Raw genomic sequence first — 23268 nt, 5'->3', positions numbered from 1 at the left:
AGAGCAATAGATCACATGTGACCTGTGACCAGGGAGATAAATCCCAGGTGACCAAACAGGAGTAACAGATGGGTTCTGTTTTGTTCTGCCTCCCCTTCCTTCCTCAGGCAGCTTCTCCGCAGATCTCTCTCTCTTAGAAAGCAAAATGACTCATACGGTTCCAGTTTATATATATATCCACCAAATGAAAATGTAAATAGCAAAGAATAAAATCTCCCACTTTTTCTAAGCTTCTAGATTTACCAGCACAGGTGTCAGCTCCTCTGTTCCAGTCAGCCATAAAGAATTTCAGAAAAGTCAATCTGCACCGTGATAGGAGTTATTAAACATTCTACTAGACAAGTCCCAGGTATGGAACAAGATGAGGTGGAGGATGAGGTGAGGTGGAGACAGGAAACACCAGAGAGAGAGAGAGAAAAAGAGAGAAGGAATGTACAGTGGCAAGAAAAATTATGTGAACCCTTAACCCCCATAAATTGGTCATACAATTTGATCTGATCTTCATCTAGGTCACTACAACAGACAAACACAGTCTGCTTAAACTAATAACACACAATTATATGTTTTCATGTCTTTATTAGACACACCATGTAAACATTCACAGTGCAGGTTGGGAAAAGTATGTGAACCCTTGGATTTAATAACTGGTTGACCCTCCTTTGGCAGCAACAACGTCAACCAAATGTTTTCTGTGGTTGCGGATCAGACCTGCACAACAGTCAGGAGGAATTTTGGAAAACTTTACAAAACGGTTTCAGTTCAGCAATATTCTTGGGATGTCTGGTGTGAACTGCTCTTGAGGTAATGCCACAGCATCTCAATCAGGTTGAGGTCAGGACTCTGACTGGGACACTCCAGAAGGCATATTTTCTTCTGTTGCAGCCATTCTGTTGTTGATTTACTTCTGTGTTTTGGCTCGTTGTCCTGTTGCATCACCCAACTCCTGTTGAGCTTCAACTGGTGGAGAGATAGCCTAACATTCTCCTGCAAAATGTCTTGATAAACTTGGTAATTCATTTTTCCGTCGATGATAGCAAGCTGAGGCTGATGCTCCCTCCACCATACTTTACAGTTGGGATGAGGTTTTGATGTTGGTGTTCTGTACCTTTTTTCTCTCCACACATAGTGGTGTGTGTTCCTTCCAAACAACTCAACTGTAGTTTCATCTGCCCACAGAATATTTTGCCAGTAGCGCTGTGGAACATCCAGCTGCACTTTTGCAAACTTCAGACGTGCAGCAATGTTTTCTTAACCAACATCTCGTATCTCGTTTCATTGATTGGACTCCAGGTTAGCGGACTCTTGACTCCAACTAGCTTTTGGAGAAGTCATTAGCCTTGGAGTTCAAATACTTTCCCCAACCTACACTGTGAATGTTTAAATGATGTATTCAATATAGACAAGACAAATACAATAATTTGTGCGTTATTAGTTTATGCACACTATGTTTGTCTATTGTTGACTTAGACGAAGATCAGATCAAATTTGATGACCAATTTATGAAGAAATTTAGGTAATTCCAGAGGGTTCACATATTTTTTCCAGTAGAGACCCCCTCTCTCACATCTGTCCCCTCAGGGCTGCTGAGCTCTGTGCTTAACCCTTCCATGACCACAGCACACCTGTGTAAACATTCCCCCAGCTCAGAGGAGAGCTCTCAGCTCTCACTAGTGTGGTGGACCAGCAGCACAGCCTCTGTAGACCCAGTCCCATCTACGCCATGGTAACAGCTGATTGGACCAGGCCAGCTAGGTCAGAAAGGACACGCTCAGTGTGGGAATGCGGTGAGTTAAAAAGGCTGTAGTTTCCATGACATCCTGGAGGGAGGGACGGAGGGTTTCTGCACGTTCCAGAACACACAGGGTTTTTCCATACATACAGAATTACCCTGGTCTCCAGGATTCATCAGTTCACTAACACATGGGTTAAATGAGGATCTCTCAGTTCATGTGAGGAGACTTTTCAAACTGCCTGATTGCTCCTGACATAACGCCTGACATAATATTTCAGGAGTGTTTGTTTATGTCTAACTGTTTCACTGTCATGTCAAACCCATGTCACACAATCTACACACATCCATATGTATTAGACACTGATGCTACGTTTCTAGTTGCTCTCATGTCAATCATTTGGGTGTGAAGTGAACATACTGCACCCTGGAGACTTTTTTGATTGTTTTGTGAAGACAGCAACAGTTACACTCTAACAACAATAAAGTGAATCCACATCCTCTGATCTATGAGCACAATCACTGCAGCCACAACACCACTGTCTAATCTCCAAACATCTACTCCCACTGAAAGGGAGGCAATTCTAATCAACAAACAACAATTACAACCCAGGAACATAGAACTCTTAGAATCTAATCAACAAACAAGGACAACATCTCATTAACTTACAGGCAGCTCATTGCCAAACAAGCACTGTGACCAGCGAGCTGCTATCATCAACAGTGCTGTTAAATCAACAAACAGGCCCTGGAGGGTGGAAGTAGACCTAATGCCTGTTTCAGCTTGGTGTCTGCTCTGTGAAGCAGGGGTCCAATTGTGTGCACTGGAGAGCATTTAAACAGCCAATTGTGTCATGTGTTTGGCTTGTGAGGGGAGCAGGGCAGGACTGGGCAAGGCATGAGGAGAGGGAATGCTAATTAGACTGTGGTAATTAGGGACTGTGAATGCCGGCTCATCACGAGGCTGGCATCACCACTGAGATTGTGCTTAGTAAGTGCATTTATATGTACACACAAAGAAAGACACATACATACACCCGCATACACATGTGCGCTGCAAGTACACACTCTTCAGCATGGTTGGAAACTCTTATCCTCAATAATTGCTCTCGTCTTTTCCTTCTCCCTGTTCCTCTCTCCATGGCTCTGTGTCTCTTGATGGAGAGTCATAGTTTAGGCCCTACTTTAATTACAGACATACAAACTTAGTCTTGCTCAAAGTTCCTGATGTGCAGTGACTTTGAGAGTCCAAGGACAGGCCCAAATTTTTATTTTTTATTTTTAACAATTCAGAAACCTACAGTATTTTTGGCTCTAGAGAAAACCTTGTTCCTTCTGGAGCCACTCTTTTCCTCTGCAGAGTCTAGCCTCTACAGTAGAACAACAGTGCCCTCTAATGTCTTACTTGCAGTACTACCGGAACTCTCAGCTTTTAACATCAGTGCAGACCCACTGAGATCAATATCCAGATAAAACTCTAACCCTTTGGAATGGTGGAGCATACCTTCAATTGACAACTAACTCACCCATAGGGAACAGGACCGTTTTTTCTTTCATGTACTATGGGGGGCACTGGTACTGTAAAGGGTGATGGAAGGGTAATTTGCTATAGTCGGGAGAGAGAAGAACATTGCGGTCCAAAAAGTTCCCTGCAGTAAGAATAACTTCGACCAGGGTTCTTTGAGAACACAAAGTACAGCATGAGTAAAATAGAGTAGGGCTTTCATGCTGAAAATAAAAGGTCTGCTGCTTATGAATTCATAGCACGGTCTGCATGCATTATACCAAACAGTGCTTTCTAATTATCCTGTCGGCTTGAGTCCTGAGCCATTCTGTAATTACATTGCTGTAGTCTCTGTACTGTACGTATAGCCAAGGCCAAGGCTGGGGGAGGTTATGTGATACCCTGGCAACGGCAGTTTTATTGTTATTTGTCCTCATGGTCAGTGAATCAGTCTTTCTAAACATCTCAGTAACTTGTTTGGTATGTTCCCTGTTGGCCTGTCTCTGCTTGGTCTCCAGACTCCGGCAAGGACATGGAACAACATTGAACAAACCAAAACCACATTGTTAATGGGATTATTTGCCACACAGGATGTCCTACTCCCATCTCCAAATGGACCTGTCCATAGCCTACTTTATAGTTAACATATAGTACATACTTTATAGTAAAATAATTTTGTATTCTGTACTCAGTGACAAATGCAAAGATATTTAAGCTCAAATATTTTTTGTTTACCACTAAATTTAGCACACACACACACACACAACACTCACACACTGTTTGGGGCTAAATTAAATACTATACTGCACAATGATTCCAGCTGCCAAAGACACGTTTCAAAATAAGGATTTTCCTAAATGCATGTTGTTTTGGGATCGTGTGTATATATAGTAAGCCACATACTTAGGACAAAAGGAATATTTTCTCAAGTCAACCATTTCAAGTTTTCCAAATATTTAGTCAATGGATGCAGACTGACTTGTTGTAGCTGTAGAGTTCTGGGTCGCTGGTAAAGGCCAAGTCCAGAGGAGAGTCCAGTGTCTGCATGGCGAACGCCACTCTACATGTCTCCCTGATGAAACAGCTGATTAGGACTGTTACGGATACAGGTATCCTGTGTGTGTGTATATCCTGTGTGTGTATTTCTTTTCTCTCCTTCTCCCCTCACAGGTGGCAATCATCATTAACCAATCAGTCACCAATCAGTCATCAATCAGAAGACACACCTCCTCCTGTTTCCATTACCCAATCACATCCCATTTCCCTTGGTTTAAAAACCCAGTCAGTTGTTTTCTCTAGAGCTCAATCTCTCTGTCATGCAATCTCTCTGTAGATCTCTCGTTTGGTTTAGCAACTACATGTCACTTTGTCCGTTATGCTGTGAGTATTGGTTTGTTACGTGTGTGTTGGTTGGAAAGGGGGTACCAAGACAAGTCGCCCATGGGCATACACTACCCGTAGGAATACTTTGTCTAAGAACACTAGTTAGAACTGGGCGGACCACCCACTGTATTTTTAGGTAGTTAGCTGTATTGAAGTAGGCTAGTCTAGCTCAGGGGTGTTTTTGGATATTTGTTTCTTTCCTTGGGTCCAGCTCAGCCCCTTGTCCTGCCCCCCCTACCGTGTGTTTAGCAAATAAACCATGAGTGTTTGATGGTAATTAATTGTCTTTTTTTTCATTTTCACTATTATACTTTGTATGAGTTGTTACGGGTCTCGTTACCATCCCCCCCTAGACTGTCGGGCCAAAGGGATTCGTAACAAGGACAAAGTCCACCTCCGGAGAGAAGGAAATCCGTGGGTTCACATTCATGGCGTTGATCATGTCCTGGGAGTGGGAACAACATTACAATACACTCAGACACACACCTCCTAGTAACAAACACTCAATGAACTACAGTGCATGAGACTCTATAAATTGGAATGTAAAGGTGACTGGAATCCACAAGTTTTTGTAATATGTCAGACATATCAGTAAGAGAAGTGTAGCCCATACATTAACACTGGCCTGCACGTCGTAGAGGTCCAGGTTCCTGACGATGTAGTCCACCACTGACTCATCCAGGATCTCTGGCCCCAGCTGGGAGGGAGACATGGTCTTCCTCACACGCAGCTTGAACTGGCCAGCTTGGCTGCCTGGAAGGCCTTCTGATAAACACACACACACACACACAAGATTAGAGATACTGTATGGAATAGGAGATTTACAGAGAAACCAACCTCCGGTCTGACATATAAAATTCACAGGTTGTACTGTCTGCAGCATTATTCCATATGTACAGGATGTCCAGATTTCATACCACCAGTGGCGATGAAGATGATTATCTGGACCATCTCCAGGTCGTCTATGTAGCGTCTCAGCTCCACAGCATACAGGTCACTGAATCGGGACACGAGCCGTGCGTGACGAGTTGTTGAGCTGGGCCCGGGTGGGAGACTCACTCCTCAGGGGGCTGGAGTGGTGGCTATGTCTGGGCAGGGGGCTGGTGGAACGACTCCTCACCAACCTGACAGAGATAAAGGGAGAGTGAAGGGAATATTGGAGAGGAACGTGTTCAAAATACTGTATCATTCAAAAGAGGAAAGAGGCAAGTAAAAAAAATATAGAATTTTCAGCACATTTTGGGCCATCTTGTGGGAGGAGGAGATAAATGGATATGAGATTTACTGTGTATATGCGTGTCCTGCTCACCTCTCTTGCAGCATGCTCTTCTCTGCTGTGAGGAAAGACACCTCATCCCTCAGCAGACACCCCTGACTCTCAGTCATCCAGAACATTCAGCTTCCTCTTATAGGTCTCCACCTGGTCACGGGCCACACGCAATCTGACACACACAATAATAACCTCAGAACATACACATCAATAAGCCAAAGAGAACAAATAATACTCACATGAAAATTGTACTAAACTGTATTTTTTTTCCATTCCTTTACTTAGATTTGTGTGTATTAGGTAGTTGTTGAATTGTTAGATTACATGTTAGACATACATTGCTGCACTGTCGGAACTAGAAGCACAAGCATTTCGCTACACTCACAAAAACACCTGCTAACCATGTGTATGTGACCAATAACATTTGATTTATTACAGTATACAACAGTATCACTCACTCTGCTTTCAGCTGTAGTATCTCATCCTCTGTGGCCAGCAGAGTTGTGGCTGACATGTTTTTGGTGTCCAGTTGCAGATGAGTATCCGCCAGTCTGTAAACCCATTTAATATACCAGTAAGTGAATACAACTTAGACCAGAAAGTTAGTCATACATTACCTGGTGTAGACTTATGTGATCGGATTTAAATGAGTAGGTTCATTGTATGGATTAATAACAAATATTGTTTGTTTAGTGCAGACTTACTCCTGTTTGCGAGACTCCAGCTGCAGGCGAGTGGAGCACAGCTGAGTATCCATCCTCTGCATGTCGTTCTCATGGGTGGCAGACAGCGCCCTGATCTTCCACTCCTTCTTCACAGACTCCTGCATGACAACACACAGCATTTAGCCTTGACTATCACTGTCTTAATCACAATGTGACAGAACAGAATATAATATAACAAATAACTTAATATAAATAATTTGTACTTAACAAATCATTTAATCTCTGTACAACCATAACAGAACACAGATGATTTCACCTGAATGAGGTTGAGGCTGGTGTTGTTGGTGACAGAGGAGGTTGCCATGGGGAAGCAAATCCCCAGCCATGGCAACAGATGTGATTTGAGCACGTCCACTCCTGCATAGTGACCACCTAACTCAAAAGAAAAAGAGGCATTATTAGACAATTGTTTGGCTAAGGCAAAAGAGAGGAGAGTTTTGAGAAGAAGCTTAGACACATACCCTCTCTAGCAGTGAGGTTGAGGATGGTGAATAGTTGTCCCTGTATCTTGGAGGTGAGCTCCACCAACTCACAGCACCTGTTCAGATTCTTGTCACAGGAGATGACCTAGGAATGTGGCAAACAGGGTTGAGAATAACGAACCAACACAAACTGGACATACAATTTAAAGCTAGTCCTTAACTGAAACAATAACAAAGCGGTCGCCCCGCCTCTTTTGGTAAAAAGCTGAGGGATGGGCCTGGAGAAATGTAACCACTCTCATTCATAGACAGGGATATGGATGTAAGGACTGACCATCCATTATATCATAATAGTTTTAACCATGTTTACAAACATTGGAGTAAAACAAGCTTATATTTTGGTTTCTGATGGGGTGTGTCTGACAGTTGAACTAAGTACATGAGGCTTTTATATTGTTCATGAATCAGTGGGGTATAGATCATTCATTTATAAGTCCAAAAATAGATGTAGCAACTAAGGATTCTATCTTTTAATGTAATCTCAGTTGTGGGGTCAATTTAGGAGACTTTAGTGATTATCTTTATTAATCATATTGAATCCAGGATATGTGCATATAAAATGACTTATCTGTCACTTCCAGTGAGTCAAATGCACTAGTTGGTCTCTGAAGTATGTGATAATGCATTGGTCCAATCAGGACATGCCTTTCAGGTTCTTACCAAAATGCTTGCGGGGCATGCTCGAGACCCTTGCATTCAAAGTCACAAGGAATGGTTTCACGGTTGCCATGACGACTGGCGTCGATAGTAACCAAACTCCTAAATCAATGTCATCAAAAGAAGTGAATCCCTTTACTGTTACATTGTTTCAATTAATTGCGATACAGTGTAACAAACATGCGAACGTCAAATTATTCTAATATATTTGACTACATCTAATCAAGTGTGGCATAATCAAGTAGGCTAATCAACTTATTTTAGAGACATGTTTGGATTTTTTTATTTAACTAGGCAAGTCAGTTAAGAACAAATTCTTATTTACAATGAAGGCCTACCAAAAGGCCACCTGCGGGGACGGGGTTGGGATTAAAAATAAATTAAATAAAAATATTGGACAAAACACACATCACGACAACACAACACTACATAAGACAACAGCAACACATGATAACATAGCATGGTAGAAACATAAAAAGAGACCAATGACAACAACAGCATGGTAGCGACACAACATGGCAGCAGCACAAAACAGGGTACAAACATTATTGGGCAAAGACAACAGCACAAAGGGCAAGAAGATAGAAACAACAATACACCACGTAAAGCAGCCAAACTGGATAGACATTTTTTATTTATTTATTTATTACCCCTTTTTCTCCCCAATTTCGTGGTATCCAATTGTTAGTAGTTACTATCTTGTCTCATCGCTACAACTCCCGTACGGGCTCGGGAGAGACGAAGGTCGAAAGCCATGCGTCCTCCGAAACACAACCCAACACAGCACGCATCCAACCCGGAAGCCAGCCGCACCAATGTGTCGGAGGAAACACCGTGCACCTGGCGACCTTGGTTAGCGTGCACTGCGCCCGGCCCGCCACAGGAGTCGCTGGTGCGCGATGAGACAAGGATATCCCTAGGATAGACATTTTAAGGACGAAACAAATGATCAAGGGAAGAAAACATTTGATTGAACACAAGTGATTCATTCAATCGGTTATGGAATTCCACACCAATATCATATTTCTTACAGACTACTATTATTTAGACAACTATTCATTTACATATAAATACCAATTGTAGCCTTATAAAGGCCTAGTTGGTTCCTTTTCAGCCAACATATTTAGGGTAGAAATAAATTATTTATGACTTACATGGTAGTTGCATAACGCTGAAGGAAGATGTGTTCACCAGCCTCCTTAGCGAGTCGGCCATGTCTGCTCCACTCCCTAAAATCCTGAAAGGTTTAACGCTCCTGGACAACAGTGGGATTTAATATTGGGCGAGAGCTCCGGTGACAGGCGCGGGCTCCATTTTTATACCAGCTGTAAAAATTCTTGCCCTTTACGTTTTGTCCACCTTCGTTACAACGGGTGCCAAGCGCCACCTCAGTTGTGGCAATGCTTTTTTACTCAGAATACAGAGTGAGAATGTTTGTTAAAGCTTGCGTTATTTTCAGTGATAGTCTGGTTATTCCCGAGAAAGAGGTGGATAGGAAAGCCTACATACAGAGGTGCTTCTACAGTTAGCTTCTTTATGATACAGGTGTAGTCGGCTGTCTGTGATGTAAACGAGACCATTGTAATGTCATACTGTCACAAACACGTGGGTGCTGTGTCAAGCACAGGAAAAAACAGTGGAGCATAGACACATTTCCCTAATGAATTTTAGGACAATAAATTACACGTATCTTTTTGTCCACATAGGTAATAGTCTAAAGAAAATCAAACTAATGAAGTGGCCATTATAATTTTCTAACGTTAATATTATTAAACTTCAACAAGCATAACATGCTCTGTGTAATTGATGGACAAATGGTCTGGACTCTAGTCTATTCGGAAGCCCCGCCTGCAAGTTATCTATGGAAAAAATATGAATGGATGATTTATGTGGACTTTTCTATTTTGGAATCCTGCTGCTGGCCTTTTCTATTGGCTGGTTTAGCCAGGAATGAACCATCTGTGATAAACACTGACAACTATCACTGTACGATCACTGTACGGCTACAGTGATCCAGCTATGTGACATTTTGATACAAATGCCTCCAATTTAGCATTATTTTATGTATTTGCTCATATAATTAGTACACTGACAAACTATTCGCAAGTATTAAAACTGGACAGATATATGTTATTTTATTAATTTCGATGAAGTGGTCTCCTCCACTGTCTTTCCCGACTCCCGAGCTATCAACCGCAGTCGAAAAGGGAGGGTCAACATGGCGTCTGAGCAGGTCTGTTTTCAATAGCCTAAGACATTCTTGTTTTTCTACATTTCACATTCACGGTTTGCTTTTCAAACGTCTGGGGTTTAGATTTAAGCATCTACATCAATACGAACTCATTTGAAAGAATTTATTTTAGTCGGACGTTGTAAAGCGGTTGCGGAATATCCATACGGTTTTACTCTTCCCAAGCCCTTTATAATGTTTTTATGATAAGCTATCGCTCGAAATAACGGTTGATTGGCGCAGTTTTCCACGGCATTGGTCAATTTAAACTGGTTGTATTATCCCAAAGCATGAAGTTATCTTTTAATTTGAGTTGAATATGGACATATTCACATTTGTTACGGGAAAATACGAGTGATTTATTTTTAGTCATTGCACACAGACAGAGAGACTCGGGTGTATAATTGCGCGCATTCTTTAGAGCAGTCTGTCTATCCAGCGACGCCTGCGTAAACGCTAATTAAATACAATGTGGTAGTTTCAGTGTTACAATATATGGTTCTGTTTCTCTGTAGTGAGATATATATTTGTTACGTTGTAACTACATGTGGTAGTTAAGTAGACTGTCAATTGGGTTGTTACAATGTATTAACTAGACTGCAGAGTGGAATACAATAACCTGTGGTACTGTAGTTTCAGTGTGATAGCTAGAACTCTCTTCACGTTTCGTCTCACACAGTGAAGTCCATGCTTTGATTAATGGGGACCACCCAAAAAGTCACAGCATCTACACACTTTACGCCTGAGCCTTTATACTGATGTTTACTGTTGTGTCTGTTGAAGGAGAGTTCCAACGGGCCTGTGAAGAGGTCTATGAGGGAGAAGGCCATCGAACGGCGGACCACCAACAAGGAGCACAACAGCAACTTCAAGGCAGGCTATGTGCCCATAGAGGAGGAGCGCCTGCACAAGACAGGCCTGAGAGGACGCAAGGGCAACATGGCTGTCTGCATCATCATCCTGCTCTTCCTGCTGGCACTCATCAACCTCATTGTGAGTGCCCAATTACACACAAAGCTCCTCTGCATTATGTAATCATCCTTGTGTATCTGAATTCACTTTTAACTCAGGCTAGTAGCATGGCGCCAGAGAAGATGGCTGACGTTTTACGTGCTCCTAACTGAATGTGTTTTTTGTTTGGTTGTTTGTAACTTATTTTTTTACTTATTCTGTACATAATGTTGCTGCTACTGTCTCTTATGACCGAAAATAACTTCTGGACATCAGAACAGCGATTACTCACCACGAACAGGCAGAAGCATTTTTTCCATTTCAACGAGTACGACGAGCCCAACATGAAGGACATACTGCTTTCCCGGGAACAGGCCCAAATCCCTGTCATTTGCGTGAAGAGAAGACTGAGAAAAAGAGGACAGAGGACGAGCTGACTTCTGAGACTTCGTAGGCGATCGAATAAACCCCCACTGCCTTCCGTTCTACTAGCTAACATGCAATCATTGGAAAATAAAATCGACGACCTATGAGGAAGATTTAACTATCAACGGGACATTAAAAATGGAAATATTGATGTATATTTGTAAACAGCAGCTGGTGCAGGATATCTAAGGAAGTCTCGAGGTTTTGCTCGCCTGAGGCAGAGTATCTCATGATAAGCTGTAGACCACACTATGTACCGAGAGAGTTTTAATCTGTATTTTTCGTAGCTGTCTACATACCACCACAGACCGATGCTGGCACTAAGACCGCACTCAATGAGCTGTATTCCGCCATAAACAAACAGGAAAACACTCATCCAGAGGCTGCTCTCCTGGTGGCGGGGACTTTAATGCAGGGAAACTTAAATCAGTTTTACCAAATTTCTATCAGCATGTTAAATGTGCAACCAGAGGGAAAAAAACTCTAGACCACCTTTACTCCACACACAGAGATGCGTACAAAGCTCTCCCTCACCCTCCATTTGGCAAATCTGACCATAATTCTATCCTCCTGATTCCCGCTTACAAGCTAAAATTTAAGCAGGAAGCAGCAGTGACTCGGTCTATAAAAAGTTGGCAGATGAAGCAGATGCTAAGCTACAGGACTGTTTTGCTAGCACAGACTGGAATATGTTCCGTGATTCTTCCGATGGCATTGAGGTGTACACCACATCAGTCATTGGCTACATCAATAAGTGCATTGATGACGTCATCCCCACAGTGACCATGCGTACATACCCCAACCATAAGCCATGGATTACAGGCAACATCTGCACTGAGCTAAAGGCTAGAGCTGCCGCTTTCAAGGAGCAGGACTCTAACCCGGAAGCTTATATGAAATCCCGCTATGCCCTCCGACGAACCATCAAACAGGCAAAGCGTCAATACAATAATCAAATCAATGACAATAATCAAATCAATATATCTGTACATTTTCCCAACTATCAGATCACTCTAGTGATCTGGACGGTGATACGAATCGGGCCTAGTGGTTGTGACAGTATGGAGTTTCATGAAAGTGGGCTGCTCCGTTTCAAGCAGAAGGCAGACATGGGCGTGGTCCACCCACTGCACAAGAGTACTGTGGGGGGCAGGAAGGACCAGGACCTGGTTATCACCGGCAACAACAACCCGGTGAGCTCAGGCAAAACACACTCACTTAGGCAAAACAGTCAGTTAGTCAAAACCCATTCACCTAGACAACACACACACAACACACAGGCACAAACACACACACTGAATAGATTCAGAACACACAAATGCATTGTTGTAACTAGTCTATACATACACACATCCCCAATACCCAAATATAAATACATTAACCTTTTACTGCGTTGGGCTAAATCAGTGTTTCTTGGTAGTCTTAAGCAACTCTACTTTGAAACATAAGTATACACCTCAAACACATGGTTATGGGCTTAAAAATACTTAAATATCACAAAACCATTTGACATAGAAACACCAGATTTTCAGCTGGGTTTAAAAAAAAAAATGTTTTAATTATTAAATTATGAAAAACATTCCACCCATGAGGCCACTGGGTCATTTGACTGCAGAAAAGGGCTACTCAGACTGTATGCTCTTACATGTATAGTTTCTTTTGTATATGTGTTCCAGGTGGTGTTCCAGCAGGGCTCCACTAAGCTCAGTGTTGAGAAAGAGAAGACGTCCATCACCAGTGACATGGGCATATCCTTCACTGACCCCCGCACTCAGAACACCTTCTTCAGCACAGACTTTGAAAACCATGAGTTCCACCTGCCCAAAGGAGTCAAAGTACTCAATGTGAAGAAGGCCTCCACAGAAAGGGTATGTTTCAGGGTTACAGAAGCTATCTAATAAAACATGTAATTAAACCGTAGGATTGACCTTGCGGTGTGTTACTGGAGATCAAATACATTCTAGAATCTGTTCCTGTCATTGATGAACATTTAGAAAAATCCCAGAAAAAGTGAAGACTCTCTTTCAGATCACCAGCAACGCTTCCTCTGACCTGTCCATCAAAGGGGACAGCAAGGCCATCATCCGTGGCAACGAGGGGGTCTTCATCATGGGCAAGACAGTGGAGTTCAGGATGGGAGGGGACATTGAGCTCAGAGCTGTGAGTGTCACCCCTTACCAAATTTGTAATACATTTTGTATACAATTTGAAAGTCTATGGTGTAGTGTATTCCATTAACAGATATGGTTAACAAGGTATTTCCCTTTGCAGGAGAACAGTATTGTTTTGAACGGATCTGTGATGGTGAGCGTCACTCGCATGCCTAACTCCTCAGTGGGGGCCAATGTGTATTTCGACGAGGGTCTGTTGAGGTACAAGCTGTGTATGTGTGCAGACGGCACTCTGTTCCGTGTCCAGGTGAAGTATCAGAACATGGGCTGCCAGACCTCAGACAACCCATGTGGAAAGGCTCACTAAAGAGACTGGAACACAAACTGATGTTACTCCATCCATCCTCTCCTACAATCAACAGATGGTCTGGCCAACCAGTGTTGAAATACCATAGAATGGTGTACAGTGCATACTCTATATGCATTCAAACACTCTTTTTTTATGGTGGTCTTTTTGTTTGTCTGCATATTCACCTGGCCAAATATATCTAATTAAGTGCTAAAGTATTATCATAGTTTTTTTCTGACTATATGAAGTAACAGAAGCAGCACTTTACCAAGCCATCCAGTATTACCAGTATTCTGGATATTTTTATTAATCATTATTTTACATTTATATTTCCGCTGGCAGCTGTGTGTGACTCAAATACAAGTCACCCTGTATAAGGCATCAGCCACTGATCACATAGTGTGGGACACATTTATTTATTGATTATGGTTAGTTAAGGAGTTATGAGTTGGAGTTAGTGGGATATGTGCGAAATAGGAAAGTTAATTTTAGCCATTCAGTATTGCTGATTGCAGGAGATAATCTGTGCTTGTTTAAAGGTCTAGTGTAGATTTTCATGAGTTGACTCTCTCAGCACTCTAAATTGCTATCTACATCTGCCTTCTCATCCTGTACGTGCCAAACATTGTTTCCATGTGTCTATAATATATTGCCCAATGTTCCGAAAAGGGAATATACACTATATATACAAAAGTATGTGGACACCGCTTCAAATTAGTGGATTTGGCTATTTCAGCTACACCCGTTGCTGACGGGTCTATAAAATCGAGCACACAGCCATGCAATTTCCATAGACAAACATTGGCAGTAGAATGGCCTTACTGAAGAGCTCAGTGACTTTCAACATGGCACCGTCATAGGATCGCACCTTTCCAACAAGTCAGTTAGTCAAATTTCTGCTCTGCTAGAGCTTCCCCGGTCAACTGTAAGTGCTGTTATTGTGAAATGGAAACGTCTAGGAGCAACAGCGGCTCAGCCGCGAAGTGGTAGGCCACACAAGCTCAGAACGGGACCGCAGAGTGCTGAAGCACTTAAAAACCGTCTGTCCTCGGTTGCAACACTCACTATCGAGTTCCAAACTGCCTCTGGAAGCAACATCAGCACAATAACTGTTCTTTGGGAGCTTCATGAAATGGGTTTCCAGCCGCACACAAGACTAAGATCACCATGTGCAATGCCAAGCGTCGGCTGGAGTGGTGTAAACTTGCCGCCATTGGACTTTGGAGCAGTGGAAATGCGTTCTCTGGAGTGATTTAATCATACTTCACCATCTGGCAGTCCGACTGATGAATCTGGGTTTGGCGGACGCTAGGAGAACGCTACCTGCCTGAATGTATAGTGCCAACTGTAAAGTTTGGTGGAGGAGGAATAATGGTCTGGTGCTGTTTTTCATTGTTCGGGCCCCTTAGTTCCAGTGAAGGGAAATCTTAACGCTACAGCATACAATGACATACTAGACAATTGTGTACTTCCAACTAAGTGGCAACAGTTTGGGCAAGGCCCTTTCCTGTTTCAGCATGACAATGCCCCTGTGCACAAAGCGATATCCATACAGAAATGGTTTGTCAAGATCGGTGTGGAAGAACTTGACTGGCCTGCACAGAGCCCTGACCTCAACCCCATCGAACATCTTTGGGATGAATTGGAACGCCGACTGCCAGCCATGCTAAAGTTGCCCAACATCACTGCCCAACCACACTAATTCTCTTGTGGCTGAATGGAAGCAAGTCCCCGAAGCAATGTTCCACCATCTAGTGGTAAGCCTCCCCAGAAGAGTGGAGGCTGTTATCGCAGCAAAGGGGGACCAACTCCATATTAATGCCTATGATTTTGGGATGAGATGTTCGACGAGCAGGTTTCCACATACTTTTGGTCATGTAGTGAGTGTACTTGCACTAAGATACACTACAGATTAATGCAGTCAGCTGTTTCTTTTTTCTTTTTCTGTGGTATTCATGAAGCTTTGTTTGTTTCAATTATATTTTGTTAACATGGGTTTGAAACATACTATTGAGTGATATTTTGTGCAATATAACGTGAAGTGGCAATACTACAAGGGTGATGTTTATCTATTTTGAGCTCATTGGCATTTGTCTAACATGCTTATATTGTGTATTAAATTATTTCTACGGTAACAATGTGCTTGGAGAAATGTGATCATCTCAAGCAGCAATATGGACTCCATGCTTTAATAGATGTAGGAATTCATTGTTTTCCAATGGAACCTTGAGAATGAGCTTTTGGATAATATCAATGATTTAACTTATGTTTGTTTAAATAAAGGAATATTCTGTGTTTGAAAAGCCCTGTAATCTGTATTGCTTCTTGTCTCGTGTCGATTTGCAGTTTTATTTTCACGTTTGAAAACTGCCCTATTTGTACCCTATCCCACAATGCCCACTTGGAAGTGTCAATGCATTTACAGTGTACTAGCTATATTCTACGTCTACTACATTTACAGTGTACTAGCTATATTCTACGTCTACTACATTTACAGTGTACTAGCTATATTCTACGTCTACTACATTTACAGTGTACTAGCTATATTCTACGTCTACTACATTTACAGTGTACTAGCTATATTCTACGTCTACTACATTTACAGTGTACTAGCTATATTCTACGTCTACTACATTTTACACAGTAAAGGGGCAAAATAACCAAGATTACTTTTATAGCATGAAATCTGTTCCAATCCAGTTATTTATTAATAAATCCAAGCTGGGCGTAGTTGTCCTTTTCATGAGTATTTCTGGCAGCACAGTTAACTGTGAAAGAGAGGAAAACAACGTCCTGGTGAGACATTAACCACGCCATGTGAATGATTTCACATCAGCATAACGTTTATGCCATTGTTGTGAATGCATGTCTGACTCAACATGTTAATAGACACTGAAGACTTTGATCTGAAACTACAGGAGAAAAAGTTGTAAAAATCTGCTACCTTTGCCAATGTACTGGACGGGCCTGGGGAGAGACTGAAAGTCGAGTTCATTACGGTTGTATACAATGCAGACATGGAGGGGTGAGTGAGTTTTTTTCACGCATTCATTTATATTTGTGTGTATGACGTGTGCTAATATTGCAATGCATGTTTCTAAATTTGAGAGTAATGCGTGTGTTTTGACTTTATTTGGATGCTGTTGTATGTGTTACTCTTGGTATATTAGGGTATATCTATTGAATTTACCTTCAATACTGTATGTGTTCATACATTGTCTTTAATGTTGAAACTCACAAGTCACTAACATTAGTTATCTCTTTTTGTTCTACCTATGGGCACAGGGCTGTTTGTGATGGCCGTGTCTCAGTGGATGTTCTGTGCTGCAGTGCTGCTCCTCCTCATCCAGGGGCTCCAGTGTTCTCCAACTCCCCCTGCCTGTCCTGAGTCCTGCCTTTGTCAGAGAGGTCCTCTGTTAAACTGTTCCTCCGCTGGCCTTTCCAAGGCCCCACAACACATCCCTTCCACCGTAAATGATCTAGACCTATCTCACAACCTCCTGAACTCCCTTGCCCCCTCGTGGCCAAGTTGGGGGCTTAATAATCTATGGCTTGGACACAACAGCATCACTCACCTGTCTCTGTGTGTGAGGAGGACCTGGAGGGGTAAACATGGGAGAATACTCCTCTCACACAACAGAGAAAGATGTGTATCCTGGGCCCCGGCCCTGCAGCTGCTGTCTGCTGAGAGGAACCAGCTAGAGATGATCCCTGAGGGTGAGTCACACACACACTCTAACACATCAGGAATTGCTTCGCTGTACTATAAATGTAGTTACACTAATCACAGGTTGCTTTGCCTAACACACATACAGGTAACTGCCAAATTAAAGGAAACACTTGAGTAAATGAGGGATACAAAGTATATTGAAAGCAAGTGCTCCCACACAGGTGTGGTTCCTGAGTTAATTAAGCAATTAACATCCCATCATGCTTAGGGTCATGTATAAAAATGCCCAGTTGCCCATTATTTTGCCTACCATGGCTAGAAGATCTCTGTGTCTTTGAAAAGAGGGGTCTCAAAGGAGCATAGGAGGTTTAAAGGGTGTGTGTGTTTTTGCTCAGTCATCAGATCTCAACCCAATTGAACACACCTGAAAAAGCGTTTTCTACAACCATTAACAAAACACCAAATGATGGAATTTCTTGTGGAAGAATGGTGTCACATCCCTCCAGTAGAGTTCCAGGCACTTGTAGAATCTATGACAAGGCGCATTGAAGCTGTTTTGGCTTGTAGTGGCCCAACGCCCTATTAATACACTTTATGTTGGTGTTTCCTTTATTTTGGCAGTTACCTTGCATTCGGAAAGTATTCAGACCATTGACTTTTTCCACATTTTGTTACGTTACAGCCTTATTCTAAAAAAAAAAAAAGTTGTTTAATCCTCATCAATCTACACACAATACCCCATATTGACAAAGAAAATTAAAAATACATTTATTAAAAATAAAAAACAGAAGTGCCTTATTTACATAAGAATTCAGACCTTTGCTATGAGACTCGAAATTGAGCTCGGATGCATCCTGTTTCCATTGATCATCCTTGAGATATTTCTACAACTTGATTGGAGTCCACCTGTGGTAAATGAAATTGATTGGACATGATTTGGAAAGGCACACACCTGTCTATATAAGATCCCACAGTTGACAGTGCATGTCAAAGCAAAAAACCAAGCCGTGAGGTCGAAGGAATTGTCCGTAGATCTCTGAGAGAGGATTGTTTCAAGGCACAGATCTGGGGAAGGGTACCAAAAATGTTTTGTAGCATTGAAGGTCCCCAAGACCACAGTGGCCTCCATCATTCTTTAATGGAAGAAGTTTGGAACCACCAAGACTCTTCCTAGAGCTGGCCGCCCGGCCAAACTGAGCAATCGGGGGTGAAGGGCCTTGGTGAGGGAGGTGACCAAGAACCCGTTGGTCACTCTGACAGAGCTCTAGAGTTCCTCTGTGGAGATGGGAGAACCTTCCAGAAGGACAACCATCTCTGCAGCACTCCACCAATCAGGCCTTTATGGTAGTGGCCAGACAGAAGCCACTCAGTAAAAGGCACACGACAGCCCACTTGGAGTTTGCCAAAAGGCACCATAAGGACTCTCATACCATGAGAAACATGATGAAACCAAGATTGAACTCTGGCCTGAATGCCAAGTGTCACTTCTGGAGGAAACCTGGCACAATCCCTACGGTGAATCATGGTTGTGGCATCATCATGCTGTTGGGATGTATTTCAGCGGGAGGGACTGGGAAACTATTCAGGATTGATGAAGAACGGAGATGAACGGAGCAAAGTACAGAGAGATCCTTGATGAAAACCTGCTCCAGAGAGCTCAGGACCTCAGACTGGGTCAAGTGTTCACCTTCCAACAGGACACGGCCCTAAGCACACAGCCAAGACAACGTAGAAGTGGCTTCGGGACAAGACTCTGAATGTCCTTGAGTGGCCCAACCAGATCCTGGACTTGAACCCGATCAAACATCTCCGGAGAGACCTGAAAAAAGCTGTGCTGCGATGCTCCTCATCCAACCTGACAGAGCTTGAGAGGATCTGCAGAGAAGAATGGGAGAAACTCCCCAAATACAGGTGTGCCAAGCTTGTAGCATCATACTCAAGAAGACTCGAGGCTGTAATCACAGCCAAAGGTGCTTCAACAAAGTACTGAGTAAAGGGTCTGAATACTTACAGCACCAGTCAAAAGTTTGGACGCACCTACTCATTCCAGGGTTTTTATTTATTTTTACTATTTTCTACATTGTAGTATAATAGTGAATACATCAAAACTATGAAAAAATACACATGGAATCATGTAGTAACCAAAAAGGTGTTAAAGAAATCAAATTATATTTTATATTTTTCCAAGTAGCCACCCTTTGCCTTGACGACAGCTTTGTACACTCTTGGCATTCTCTCAACCAGCTTCACCTGGAATGCTTTTCCAACTGTCTTGAAGGAGTTTCCACATATGCTGAGCACTTGATGGCTGCTTTTCCTTCACTTTGCGGTCCAACTCATCCCAAACCATCTCAATTGGGTTGAGGTCGGGTGATTGGGGAGACCAGGTCATCTGATGCAGCACTCAATCACTCTCCTTCTTGGTCAAATAGCCCTTACACAGCCTGAAGGTTGGTTGGGCCATTATCCTGTTGAAAAACAAATGATAGTCCCACTAAGTGCAAACCAGATGGGATGGCGTATTGCTGCAGAATGCTGTGGTAGCCATGCTGGTTAAGTGTGCCTTGAATTCTAAATAAATCACTGACAGTGTCACCAGCAAAGCACTCCCACACCATCACACCTCCTCCTCCATGCTTCATGGTGGGAACCACACATGCGGAGATCATCCGTTTACCTACTCTGCGTCTCACAAAGACACGGCAGTTGGAACCAAAAATCTCAAATTTGGACTCATCAGACCAACAGACAGATTTCCACCGGTCTAATGTCCATTGCTCATGTTACTTGGCCCAAGCAAGTCTCTTCTTATTGGTGTCCTTTAGTAGTGGTTTCTTTGCAGCAATTCTACCATGAAGACCTGATTCATGCAGTCTCCTCTGAACAGTTAAAAAAACAGATATAGCAACACCTCACGGCACAATGCCTCTCCCCTATTTGACCTAGATAGTTTGTGTGTATACATTGATATGTAGGCTACGTGTGCCTTTTTAAAAATGTATGTAGTTCTGTCCTTGAGCTGTTCTTGTCTAATGATATTCTGTATTATGTCATTCTGTATTATATTTCATGTTTTGTGTGGACCCCAGGAAGAGTAGCTGCTGCTTTTGCAACAGCTAATGGGGATCCTAATAAAATACCAAACAGTTGATGTTGAGATGTGTCTGTTACTTGAACTCTGAAGCATTTATTTGGGCTGCAATTTCTGAGGCTGGTAACTCTAATGAACTTATCCTCTGCAGCAGAGGTAACTCTGGGGCTTCCTTTCCTGTGGCGTTCCTCATCAGAGCCAGTTTCATCATAGCGCCTGGTTTTTGTGACTGCACTTGAAGAAACGTTCAAAGTTCTTGAATGTTCCGCATTGACTGACCTTCATGTCTTAAAGTAATGATGGACTGTCGTTTCCCTTTGCTTATTTGAGCTGTTCTTGCCATAATATGGACTTGGTCTTTTACCAAATAGGGCTATCTTCTGTATACCACCCCTACCTTGTCACAACACAACTGGCTCAAACACATTAAGAAGGAAAGAAATTCCACTATTAAACTTTCAACAAGGCACGCCTGTTAATTTAAATGCATTTCAGGTGACTATCCCATGAAGCTGGTTGAGAGAATGCCAAGAGTGTGCAAAGCTGCCATCAAGGCAAATGGTGGCTACTTTAAAGAATCGCAAATATGAAATATATTGTTTAACACTTATTTGGTTACTACATGATTCCATGTGTTATTTCATAGTTTTGATGTCTTAACTATTATTCTATAATGTTGAAAATAGTAAAAATAAAGAAAACCCTGGAATGAGTACATGAGTCCAAACTTTTGACTGGTACTGTATGTAAATGTGATATTTATGTTATTTTTTATAACATTTGCAAAACTTTCCAATTTTTGGTTTTGTTTTGTCTTTATGGGCTATTGTGTATAGATTGAACAGGAAAAAAACTATTTCATCCATTTTAGAATAAGTCTGTAATGTAACAAAATGTGGAAAAAGTCAAGGTCTAAATACTTTCTGAATGCACTGTACACGACGCACATGCATGAACACCCATACTCTTATGAATGATTATCCAACATAATTAGGACTTTGCTCTTTTCGGAAATGATTAAACTGGCCCAGTCAATCACAAAATGAATTTGACAAATCATTGTACAATCTTCAGCCAATTGTAGACGCTGTTTACTGACATTCCAATGGTTCATCAGAGGGTGTAAAAGTGTAATGATTGTGTTTTAAAGGAGGAAAATGCCTCAATCATAATTTTATGGTAGTATTATCTTGCTTTTTTAATATTCCATCAGAGGAGTTGAACCTTTTAGTTGTGTATGCATTCACTGGTGATTGTGCTTTCTCCTTGTTTGAGGTTTGTGAGGACTGTCGGCAGTTGCTCTGTGAGACAGAGGCCTCTCCGTGCTGTTTGGTATTCTGCTCACAGTCTCCTAGCGCTCCTCTAAGGAAGCCCAGACCCACAATGCCTCACTTCAGCTCAGCAGTGTCAGCCTAGTGAAAAGAGGAGACCGCAGGAGAGACTGAAAATCAGTGTAAACTAAATTCTGTCAACAGAAATCCTTGGCCTGAATCAGTCATAACATTTCCATTTTAGTAGACACTTATCCAGAGCGACTTACAGGAGCAATTAGGGTTAAGTGCCTTGCTCAATGGCACATAGGCAGGCTTTTCACCTAGTCATCGCAGGATTTGAACCAGCCACCTTTCGGTTACTGGCTAAATGGTCTTAATCACTAGGCTACCCAACCCTAGTCATTTGTTTATACTCTAGCCAGGACATAATGTTTAGCATACAATTAATTTAAAACAAATCTGTTCCAAGTACAAAACCATTTGATTGTCAATAACTCAGTGTCCCCAATGTCTTGTAGTAATAATGCCTCTGCGTCTTTGTTACCACCACACCGTAGTACTGTACACTGAGATGTCACCACAATGGCCCAGGGAAGTAGACACTACAGTATGAACATTAGAGTAAACCCTATAGTGGGTGTAAACAAACGCTATCAGTGCCTCCTAGTTCAGTGATGTCAGGTATAGGGAGCAGGTGTTGGTGTGGCTTCCCAGACAGGTAGGCAGGGACATGTAAGGGCAGGTATTCATTCATCTCAGGGTGGTCTCCTGCTCATAAAGCTATGGGAGGAATGTCATGTCAGCTTACTGCCCACATACAGAACAGTACAAAGGTGAGAAGGGGACTTCTGTGATCATATAGTCAACCACCTCATGATTACCATCCTCTGTGCATTACTGAGGACAAACAGGTGCCATCCTAGTCATCTGTGACATTATGCCACTAATGTGAGGACTATGTTGGTGTGCTTTCCACTAGGCCTGGGAGGCAGTGAGTTCCTGCAGGTGCTGCAGCTCTCCCACAACAGGATCTCTGGCCTGCAACCTGGAGATCTTTGCAGGTGCCCCCATCTGAGAGAGCTTCGCCTGCAGCACAACCACATCTCCCACCTCCACCCACATGCCCTCAGGGACCTCCCGGAGCTCAGGGTAACTACAAATCATTAATAGTAACTACTGCATCACAACATGTTATCCGGTTACCACCTGACCCAAACCTCACCTGAGCTCAGTACTATAACAGATTTCTGACATTCCTATAATTTTCATAATGACATCCTTCAAAAGGTCATGGATCTGAGCTTCAACCTGTTGACCAGAATCCCTCCATCCGCCTACCTGTCACTGCGTAACCTGAATGTTCTGGTGGAGGTGAGTGGTAACAGGTGGAGGTGTGACTGCAGCCTGCGGAGCGTG

At 42.5% G+C, this 23268-nt stretch overlaps 1 protein-coding gene and 1 pseudogene across 2 annotated transcripts; one reads left to right on the top strand and one right to left on the bottom strand.

Annotated features, from left to right (window-relative positions):
* Window positions 1-4193: 4193 nt before the first annotated feature.
* LOC120054280 lies at window positions 4194-8965 on the bottom strand (annotated as a pseudogene).
* Window positions 8966-9742: 777 nt separating this feature from the next.
* On the top strand, window positions 9743-14589 carry LOC120054516 (beta-sarcoglycan-like). Of its 2 annotated transcripts, XM_039001953.1 has the most exons (6): window positions 9743-9983; window positions 10764-10973; window positions 12365-12550; window positions 13034-13225; window positions 13386-13517; window positions 13629-14589. In XM_039001953.1, the coding sequence occupies exons 1-6, from the start codon at window positions 9969-9971 to the stop codon at window positions 13833-13835; spliced, it is 942 nt and encodes a 313-aa protein (XP_038857881.1). In that variant the 5' UTR covers window positions 9743-9968; the 3' UTR covers window positions 13836-14589. The 2 variants fall into 2 exon arrangements, with proteins under 2 accessions (XP_038857881.1, XP_038857882.1); XM_039001954.1 differs by lacking the exon at window positions 12365-12550.
* Window positions 14590-23268: the final 8679 nt, after the last annotated feature.

This window comes from Salvelinus namaycush, chromosome 10, assembly GCF_016432855.1.
Source record: "Salvelinus namaycush isolate Seneca chromosome 10, SaNama_1.0, whole genome shotgun sequence".
NCBI classification, from domain to species: Eukaryota; Metazoa; Chordata; class Actinopteri; order Salmoniformes; family Salmonidae; genus Salvelinus; species Salvelinus namaycush.
The sequence above is the reverse complement of the archived record's forward strand: the minus strand, read 5'-3'. Positions and strand labels throughout refer to the sequence as shown.

Bases quoted from the DNA above. Each gene is read 5' to 3' on its own strand.
- LOC120054516 (XM_039001953.1), top strand. The intron at 10,974-12,364 runs GTGAGTGCCCAA...CCCAACTATCAG, and splicing joins TGGCACTCATCAACCTCATT to ATCACTCTAGTGATCTGGAC. The intron at 13,518-13,628 runs GTGAGTGTCACC...TTCCCTTTGCAG, and splicing joins GGGACATTGAGCTCAGAGCT to GAGAACAGTATTGTTTTGAA.